Here is a 10,366-nt window from a genome sequence, read left to right on the forward strand (position 1 = left end):
GAAATAAGTTCTTAAAGTTAATTTTCCTAAAACCTAGAACAGTAAGTAAAGAAGTAAAGCAAACAATTATCTCTTCTAGTTACGACCTTCGTATTCAGTTGTTGCTTGACGTAGGTTGCTAAGCCTTTAAAAATTTTCCAAGTGGAGGACATGAAACAAAATATTTGTTTAGGTTTTTTTATATATATTTTTGAATAACTAAAAAATCATAAATAACTACATCAATACCATAGAATTCTACTATAATTTATCAAACTTAGTAACTAAGCTGTATTTGGATCTAAAAAAAAATATGAAATTTTGAGCAGACTAAAGGTACAACCTACCTCATTGAAATCTTGGTTTAAAAGAAAGAAATGGTGCTAGGTATGTTAGAAAGGCTGAAAAAACCACTAGGGGGACAATCTGAGCTTCAGATTGGTTATTCATGTCATATAGAGAAGTAAGTGTATATAAGGGAGCATTTCCAAAAATGGAAAGAGGTGGGCGGGGTGCCACTGTGTTTGATTTATTATGTGAGCAATATCTTAGCATATAGAAAAGACAAAGACTTTCTTATTTTATATTCTAGCTTGTCAATATCTGTAATTTGAGCTTCTACTTCATATGAAACTATAGACTTAGTATTTTGACTTCCCAAACATCTAATTTGAACCAGTGGTGCATTCAACATACCACGTGACATATAAAAATTGATGTTTATCTGTCTTTTTTTAATATTTAATTTTAAATTAACAAATTGAGTAATGTATAGTTCTAAAAGTTGAATTATAATCTACAGTTTGATACCAAACTTATTGGCATAAATTCATGAAATAGTAGTTCAATAAAATTTTGAATGTGAGTCAACAAACGAGATGACATGGCCTTTCACCTGTGACCCGTATCTTAAGGGTTAAGGTAAAAAAAGAGACCTAGTCAAAATACTAAATCATAAACATAAAATAAATGGTTGGGAAATTCATTACACAATAAACCAATAAACAATAATACTGGATTGTAATACCCTATAATTTATTTCACTGCCATTTTTTCCATTATTGAAATAAAAAGTCTTCATGAAAATACATGTTCACATTTTCTTAGTCTGTTAATCACACAATAACAGGACTTTTATAACTCACTTGTTTTTCCACAGGGACATGATCTAGGTCCTGCACGAGGGCAACGTCCACACACTCCTCCATGACAAACTTTTTCACAAAAGTGGTTACCACAGGAAAGCTTTTGGCCACAAACCTTTCCAAAAAATAAACTAAATTCAGCAAGGCTAAAAATAAAATTAATTCTTACATCATTGTTTTTGTCAATTCTATCAGGAAACCAAAGGAAATGTGTAGTATCACTTTAAAGATATAAGACAGAATAACACCCATACGGATACTGCTCAAGATATAGACATTAATAGTGTCTATATAGAAAAAATATTAAATTATTTCTGTTGGCTGTATGTGTTACTAGCATACTTTTTTTAAATTAATTCAAAAGCAAGAAGTTTTACAAATTAGTTTGATGGCTGCTGATACTAGCAAGTTACTTGATGAAATTGTTGTGTGTGCTCAGTATATTACACCATGTAACTGAATTTCATAGTTCTTCAAGACTGCACATTGTATCAGCTATTGAACATCCATACAATAAAAATAGTTCATTATTACATATAGTTTACAAAACACTCACAACTTTGTTGTAAGATTAAGCCTAAAATTTTGCATTTCATATTACTAAACTACAAGTGATCTAAACCTCGTTGCATAAAAATGTAAATAAGTTTTAAAGTGTCATCAGCCAAGTATTATTCTGAACAAAATGTACTTTTGAATTGTATAAACTATTTGCTTATCATAACTTACAGCATCACACTGCCACTTGGGACTAGCACAAGGTCGGTTAGTCTTCTTCTGACCACACATACAGCTCTGGAAACTTTGACGAGGACATGGAGGACAGGGTCCTGCATAGTATGAGAAGTGATATCAGTGATCTTAAAGTAAAACTTTTCTTACAGCTCTACTGAGAGATATATATGGGAATGCCAAGTACAATATACATGAAAAACATTATTAGATCTTTTGTAAATAATTTTCAAAACCAAGGTTTAGAAATTAGACTTAGCATCATAAGATTATGATTTATTTGTTTCAACAATTTGCTCATTCAAAATCCTGAAATTTTCAGACAAGTATCATTCTACTTAAAACTGAAGAACTAGCATCTAAAGAATAGCAAGAATGAGAAATATAAATAAAAAGATGGAATTTAAGGTTTGTCAGGTGTCAAAAATGGACTGCAAGATGTTTTTGTTTATACTGAGAATTTCTATATCTGTATCATTACTTATAATCTTTATTAAGCACTCACTCTTCAAATTTTTATATAGATTATTGTTTTATCAGCTTTTAAGAAATAAAAATTTACAATTATTTAGCCATGATCAACCACATTATCACAGGTTAAATTATAAAAAAATGCATTAGCATAAACATGAATTTGTTTTTATATTTATAACTATCCTATATTAAGTTGGTGGAAAAAAATTACAGTTAACATGATTTCTTTGTTTTTGTTTTCATCTGCTTCTTCTCTGATGACTGTCAGAAGCAATCTTATAAAGCTATGTAGAAGTTTTTCATACGAACACATTCAAAACTTAAGTGCAAGTTCCTCAAAATACTGACATTGATACTCTAACAACAGTTGGAAAAAATCATTATAAGTACAATAATGTATATGAGTACACTCTAAATGTAATATAAATTATATTTCTAAACTTTTTTTGCATCAATCTTTCTCAAAAAAAAGAGAAAAAAAAATATAATATTATTTCTGATAATTTCAGTTTTCTCTTTCCAGAAGTACAAGTTAAAAATATTTCACCAATAAAACAAAATCAATACAACTGATTCTAACTGGTTCAAAATTTGGAGAAACTAGTAAATGAATCAGACTTCTAATGAAGTATTTTCTTATATAAACTGCTATTGCTTCATAAAAAAATTACTTAAGTATCAGTGATACCTCCATGGCAAGGTTCATCACAGTTATGTTGACCACATGACAAAAGATGACCACATCGTTTCCCACAAGACCATTCTCTGGCACTGCACCTTCTTATCTCTGGACTCTGACGCCCACAGTAACAATTTGTCTTCACAGTTTTTGGACATGGTGGACAAGGACCTTAATACAAAAGGAACTGAATCTATTAGAATTAAGTACAGTATTCCCTTTATTAAATTATCATGAAAGTTGAAAAAGATAGAGCAAATTACATTTATTCTTTTATAATATTTATAGTTGAAAACAATTAGGAAGTACAGATATCATTGTTTTGTTTTTATTTTTTATCTATGTAATAAGATTCTGAAAATTAAAACTATTTATCAAAAACCACAAAAACAATAATACAAAATACATCAAATGACTTAGTTACCAGAATGACAGAGTAAGAGACACACATGGCCACAAAGAGGCTGAAGTTTGTGTTCACAGGTTCGTCCACATGAATGGGGTATCAGCCATGGATCAAATGGTGGATTGACAGTCTTCCCACAGAAACATAAGTATTTCTGTGGTGTTTCCATCTGAGTGTATTCTTTTCGACATTTTGGGCTAACAAATGAAACTATTACGTTAGTAATAATGTACAGCTCAATCTAATTAAAATGTGGTTACATCAAGTCTTGAACAACTGAATTAATCTACAATATTCAAATGCATTAAAATTACATCAGTAAAATGCATGATTATTAACAACACAGATTCAGTATCGTTTTTATCATCACAAATATTGAGTTGTCCACAAAACAAATACAAAAGATTTAACTCTACATTTGCCAGTTGTAAATTTTATCAAAGTGATTCTCAAAGTTGAGTTATTTATTTGCTTTAAGTTACAAGTTTGTGTTAATATTTCTTTGCTTTATGTTACAAGTTTGTGTTAATATTCTTTGCTTTAAGTTACAAGTTTGTATTAATATTTCTTTGCTTTAAGTTACAAGTTTGTGTTAATATTTCTTTGCTTTACGTTATAAGTTTGTGTTAATATTTATTTGCTTTAAGTTACAAGTTTGTGTTAATATTTATTTGCTTTAAAATGATAATTTACCAAATATCTTCAACTTCACTCAGTCTATCACCTTCTGCAAAATCTGAATCATTCCTTGGAAGAAGCTTTTTCAAATGAGGAATGTAAATTACAAGTGACAATGAATTTTAAAAGCGAGTTTCAAGAATTAAGTAACTCCATAAATCTGCTTTTTCTGAACACTATGCTAAATAACTATACTCTTAATCTTTTCCAAGTTAATTACAGTAAAAGTTTTGAATACTTAATGGTAACTTGCCATATCAGCTTTATCATGATAACCAAAGTGACATGTTAAAGGTGATGTTATCTTATTAAGTATTTTAAACCACTACGAATGTGCCTTTGGAAAATAATTTTAAAAACTGTGTTCTCTGTGAAACAACAATAAAATACATATTAAGGCTTATTAAAATAAAATATCAAAAAGCGTACATATATAATAAGATAACTTTCAAATTTTACATCCTTTTAAGAATTGGTTATTACAAAAACATGAACATACTATCTGGATATTCAAATCCCTATAAAAACAAGAAACACTTGAAATTCTTTTAGGCAGGATTAAAGTAAATTGAACTATGAGACCTTTTTTTCCCCTTTTATAAGCTATATTTTTGTGCACCAGCAATACTAAGTATGGGGCAAACATATACTCAATTCGATTTTATTACTCATCAGAATCTCTACCCACAAGTTGAAATTCTTTAAGGCAGAATTAGAGTAAATTAATCTATGTGACTTTGGGTGTGGTCAAATACATCAACTGAAAGTGTTTGACCTCCTGAGTCCCAAACCTAATTAGATCTAAAATTGGTCAATAGATGACAGAGATATGAGCTAAAAGCTTGTACTTGAAAAAAACTCCCAGCCATTCTATGAGCTGCTATGCCATGGCTAAAAAGTATATTCAAAAGCTCACACAACTTTCTATAGCTGTGACAAGAAATACATTAACTATTAGTTCAGCTTAACAAGGCAACAGCTCTCATGGAACAAAAACATCATTAATTAAGATGCAGGATGTATTAATCTAATTTTCTTACCAACACCATTTTACTGCTGTGTTATCTATCTCACTACTTTCATCTAACGAGTGAGTTTGATGATAGAGACTATCCTTCGACCACTTCTGAATACATGTTAAATGAAGAATGCAGTAACATCCTTTGCATGACCATACCTGTAATAAGAAAACCAAATATCAAAATATAACTCCGTATGTATGTGTGCCAATGCATAATACATACATATATACACGCACTTAATTTTAAAACTATTTTTGTTCCTACAACCACAAATTTTGGATACTGTAAAATGAGTGCGAGTATGACACGTATGCCTTTGTTAGATGTTTATAAAAAAAAACACTACCAAACAATGTTTTTCAATAAATTCTGCGATAAATAGCTATTTCGCTTATAACCTTCCCAAAGCAAACAACTAGTGAGGACAAAGAATGGAAAATGCATAAAATAAGTCATTTATCAACTTAATTTTTAGAGTTTTTGCTAGGTACGACGAGCCAAGACTACTACTAAAGATATATCATTTAAAAACAATTAATATATAGAGCATTAATAAAGCTTTTTAATGATGAAAATAACATTTAGATCAACAATTTCCTAAATAAATAAAAAAATATCGTAATACAAACATCAGAACTACTAAAATCTTGACAAGAATAAATTTCCTGCAATTTAATAATTTTTTTAGACTTGTTATATTCTATGACTTTGCCAATGCCATGTTTCTTGAAGCTCATTATTTGATTTTGAATAACCTACAAATACTTGTATTTTCCTGCTTGTAGTTGATATTCAAATATATTTGTAACAGGTTTCTTTCCCTTTAGCTAGTTTGTATTTTCCTGTTTCTAGCTGATCTCCAACTATATTTATAATTGGTTTGTATTTTCCTGTTGTAGCTGATATTCATCTACATTTATAACAGGTTTCTTTCCCTTTAGTTGGTTTGTATTTTCCTGTTTGTTGCTGATATTGGTCTATGTTTATAATACATTTCTTCCTCTTTCTTTAGCTGTAATTCCAACTCTTATAAAAAAAACAACAGAAATAATAAAATAGTCTTATCTTTAGTTGTTTGTCCAAGAAAATTGTGTACCAAAATCCTATAACTTGAGAAGCATTTTCTTTACATTTTTCATTTTGTTGAGAGAAGATTTTATATTCTTGATGAGAATAACTTAACTTTATTCTTAGATACTACATCCTACAATTGGAACATGAAACTGGACTGCTACAAAATGTACACGTATGGATGTATTTGCTGGATTTGTGGAAATTAAAATTTTGACAACATTCACCGAAGCATCATTGTAACTGACATTTTGTACTACTGGTGTATCAAAGCATGCTTGACAAGAATGACACTTATGTATAACTACAAATGCAGTTTTTTATTCTATCTTTAACATAAACATAGTTTTTAATCTGAAGTTACTGTGAAAAAAAAACAACACAAAAACATGACGTTAAACAATAGAGGGGTGTGTGCACAAAGTTGGTTTGAATGTTCAACAAAGTAAAGAAAAGAGATAGTTGTGAGTTTATGTTCCACGGTACTGAGTTGCTCCGATGTTCATACTCAGTTTTACAGAGTCTAAAACTCAACTGCCAGGAACCGACATCCTTGCGGGGGTAGGAAAGAGGATCATACCATCTTCACCTCAAGTACAGCCAACCAGAGAGAGACATCCCACTAACAATCTGTGAACAGAACACACGTGAGCAGAGTGAAATAACATACATATATATCCCACTCAAATCAAACAGACTAGAACCACCTCAAATGCAGTAACATCCTTGGCATAAAGACATTGACTGATAATTTTCCAGTCAAGGACCACCACCTGAAACCAGTGTAAATGTGCTGACAGAAAATATAACCTCTGAAGTGGTAACTGAGAATTCGAAATTCATAACTTAAAATGAATAACCAAACACAACCATGTTGGCAGAAAGAAATCCGCACACCTAAGTGACTCCCTCTATGCTATTCAAGCTAACAATCACTTCTCATTTGGCAGTACTTGTGTTCTGATGTTTAGTTTGTGCTCTCTTCAAGTTTTTTTTGGTATCTTTGTATCAATTTATCTTAGCAACTTTACTATTTATTATACAATAGTGATATTTGTAAGTTATTCCGAAGTGGAATTATTTTATATTTCTACCCAGTTGTAGAACTTAATATTTAATTGGAAATGTTTTTTCTAATTTTTCACTACTATTGATGGATGTTTGTCACATGATAATTTGCATGCGAGAATCAATTAAACCATGCAAAGTGAGGGATGTGGGAGAGTGAAAGGTTTGTGGCATGCAAAAAAATTTTTGCAAATAGAGGGCAGCATTGAAGAAGAATAGTTATGTATGAGAGCAGAAGTAAGGTACCTTGTTGGAATTTATTTTTGATTAAATATCATTACAAAATATATTTTTTATATATAAAATGTAGGCATATTACTTAAAAAACAGCAATTTAAAAGTGAAAAATTTAAGTAATGCAGAAGGTTGACTATGTTATATTAAAATGATTTAAAACAAGCAAATCAGGAAGTCATATGACAACCACAGACATGATACATTTGTAGTGGAAAAGAGTTTATCAGAATTACATTTCATGGGTAGTGTGATGTCACCAATAATTTGTTGCTTTTGGGAATACTATGTACCAGTCTTTTCTGATGCAAAAACTTCTTTGAGATCATAAAAAATGTGTTCAGATCAGGAATTTAGAATTTCCAAGGTGGATATACTCCTTATATTTAATGGCATTCAAAAACAAAGGAGTATGGAGCAACTTGGGGAAGTAGGACCATTCAGAAAAAGACCTGAAACAAGGTAGGCAAAGTGTGGCATCTTGTAATAAGTGAGAACCTATGAACATAAAAAATCATTGAAAAAAGCTATCCTCATATACCAGACAACAGTACACAACAACCAAGAAGAATCTTTGTCAGGAAAAGTGAAACAAGTTGATTCCATGACATATCCAGTCAACTTTGCTGGAGAATAAAACAGGCATTTGTGTTATTCCATACAAAGATATACTGCTCAAGTCACCAGAAGCAGCACCTATGGATTTCTATGTGACTGAACTGTTGAAATGGCTACAAGGTCACTGTTATCTTTGTACGCTATATCAATTATGGACATGTCAGCCTTATGACAACTATGCTGTAGGGCTATTGTCAAGAAATATGGTTGTCAGACAGAGTGAGACTGGACATGGTGACATAGACTGTAACAACACTCTGCGGCTCCAAAATTGTTTTAATACTCAACCTCTGTATTCCCATAAAGCTTTAATAAATACTCTGTTTTATCACACACAAAATAAATTGTTAACCTAAATGTGAAAAATTAATCACAATATTAGGTGCATATTTGTAAAACACCATTTGTTTTATGTTTTTTTAATACAAGAGACATTTTTCCACAATGTTGCATCTTTTCTTCATATATACAGCATACAGGCTAAGAATAAAACATCAAGTTGAGTAATCTAGCCTCTCCAAATTACCAGATAATGTCATTAACTATACTTAAAAAGCATACAAAGGTAACACAATTATATTACAAAACAAAAAATAAGAAATACACTTACAATAATAAAATTGGAAATATAAGAAAGATTAATACTAGTGTAATAAGGAAAAAATTAATATTTTGCAAAACAATTTTTGTGGTCCTTTTTTAAGTGTTTTTCTTACTGTTCTTTAACCATGCTCATATTTTCAGGTTTAATACTAATAACACATTTTTGTTCACATCTCTTGATATTTCAAGATGTGGTATCCTCAGGGTGCAATGATTTCCTACTGATAGAAGATTAACTGCTCTAAAAAAGAGAATCAGTAGAAAACAAATTATAGCATTAAACTGAATTCTGACCTAACTCAATTTGGAAAAGAGACTGAACACAAGTTTTACACTAAAAAAATGTTACTTATTGTAAGACACAAAACAAAAACTTTAATCCAATCATAATTGTGTGCAAATTTTATGACATTTGCTACTTATCTCTTAATTTCAAAGTGATCTTCTATACTAGGCAAAACTCTGCTCAAAACTGAAAAATCCACTAAATACTAATTTGATTAGAATCAAATCTTTCAAAGTGCATCTATCAACCATGTCATCTGTGTGGTTGTGTGTGTTTTTCTTATACCAAAGGCACATCAGGCTATCTGCTGTGTCCAATGAAGGAAATCGAACCCCTGATTTTAAGCATTGTAAATCCAAAGATTTACTGCTGTCCCAGCGGGGGACAAAATTCAAAGTACCAAAGAAATGACACTTGCACACAAACAAAAGTGTGAAAAGCAAATAATACTAATGTCAGCCAAACCTGCTGTCTTCACTCTCTAGAGTAACATATGCACCATTGCATGCAAGTTTGAAAATATCTGAGAACATGAGATGTTCATCTTTCTAAACTAAAAGTAAAAGAAGCATCTGGCACGTATGACATAAACAAATAAAGATTGAGGTCCTTCATGGTATTTATATTATTTTTCTTTGAATTCTAATATTAAAAAGAAATACAGCAAACAACAAAAATAATTTTTTTATAATGTTCAGCAATGATATAAATTTCTTCTTTTTTTTACCCTTTCATTGCACAATTAATTTTCAGGCTGATTCCCAAAAAGTGTCTTGCAATATGTGGGAATATCTCTCTATACTTGAAACCATCACCAAACATGCGTGCATGCTGCCATCTGTGTTCTACGCCATGAAACCTGGATGTTTATATGCCTCATTACAAAATTGCCAACACATACAGATTCTATATGGGTTCCTGTAAAGTTTTCTTTTTTTCCTCAATTTTTTGTTTAAATCATTATTTTTCACTATCCAATACAGTTTTCAAGGAATATTACTGTCAGATATAGAAAATAAAGTTTCTTTCAATATTGAAAAGTAATACAAAGAGTCAAATTCATACTTTTATTTTTTGGTGGATAACTTTAGAGGGAAACTTTTTTGGTAGCTGTGGGGTTAATCTGAATTTTGCAGTCAGTGGATATAAATGTTTATTTGGACATATCTGAAAGAAGGCAGCAAAAAGGTTATCACACTTTTTTAAATTTTTGTTCATTTGCAGTTAAGCACAAAGCTACACAATGGGCTATCTGTGCTGTGTCCACCATGGGTATCGAAATCTGGGTTTTAGCATTATAAGCCTTCAGACTTACCACTGTGCCACTTCACTTGCAGTCAACATATAACACTTATAATAAAGAGAGCCAAC

The 10,366-nt window shown here is 30.7% G+C and overlaps 1 protein-coding gene across 2 annotated transcripts in view; it reads right to left on the reverse strand.

Moving 5' to 3' along the window:
- Positions 1 to 10,366, reverse strand: part of LOC106462247 (NF-X1-type zinc finger protein NFXL1-like) — a 47,393-nt gene that overhangs the window by 24,823 nt on the left and 12,204 nt on the right. For both annotated transcript variants that reach the window (XM_013922147.2, XM_022389448.1), the window contains 5 exons: positions 5,134 to 5,270; positions 3,434 to 3,612; positions 3,019 to 3,180; positions 1,854 to 1,954; positions 1,125 to 1,239 (listed from right to left, as the gene is read on the reverse strand). In XM_013922147.2, coding sequence (XP_013777601.2) covers positions 1,125 to 1,239; positions 1,854 to 1,954; positions 3,019 to 3,180; positions 3,434 to 3,612; positions 5,134 to 5,270 — 694 coding nt within the window. The remainder of the gene's footprint in view (positions 1 to 1,124; positions 1,240 to 1,853; positions 1,955 to 3,018; positions 3,181 to 3,433; positions 3,613 to 5,133; positions 5,271 to 10,366) is intronic.

Source organism: Limulus polyphemus, unplaced genomic scaffold (genome assembly GCF_000517525.1).
Source record: "Limulus polyphemus unplaced genomic scaffold, Limulus_polyphemus-2.1.2 Scaffold1125, whole genome shotgun sequence".
NCBI lineage: Eukaryota > Metazoa > Arthropoda > Merostomata > Xiphosura > Limulidae > Limulus > Limulus polyphemus.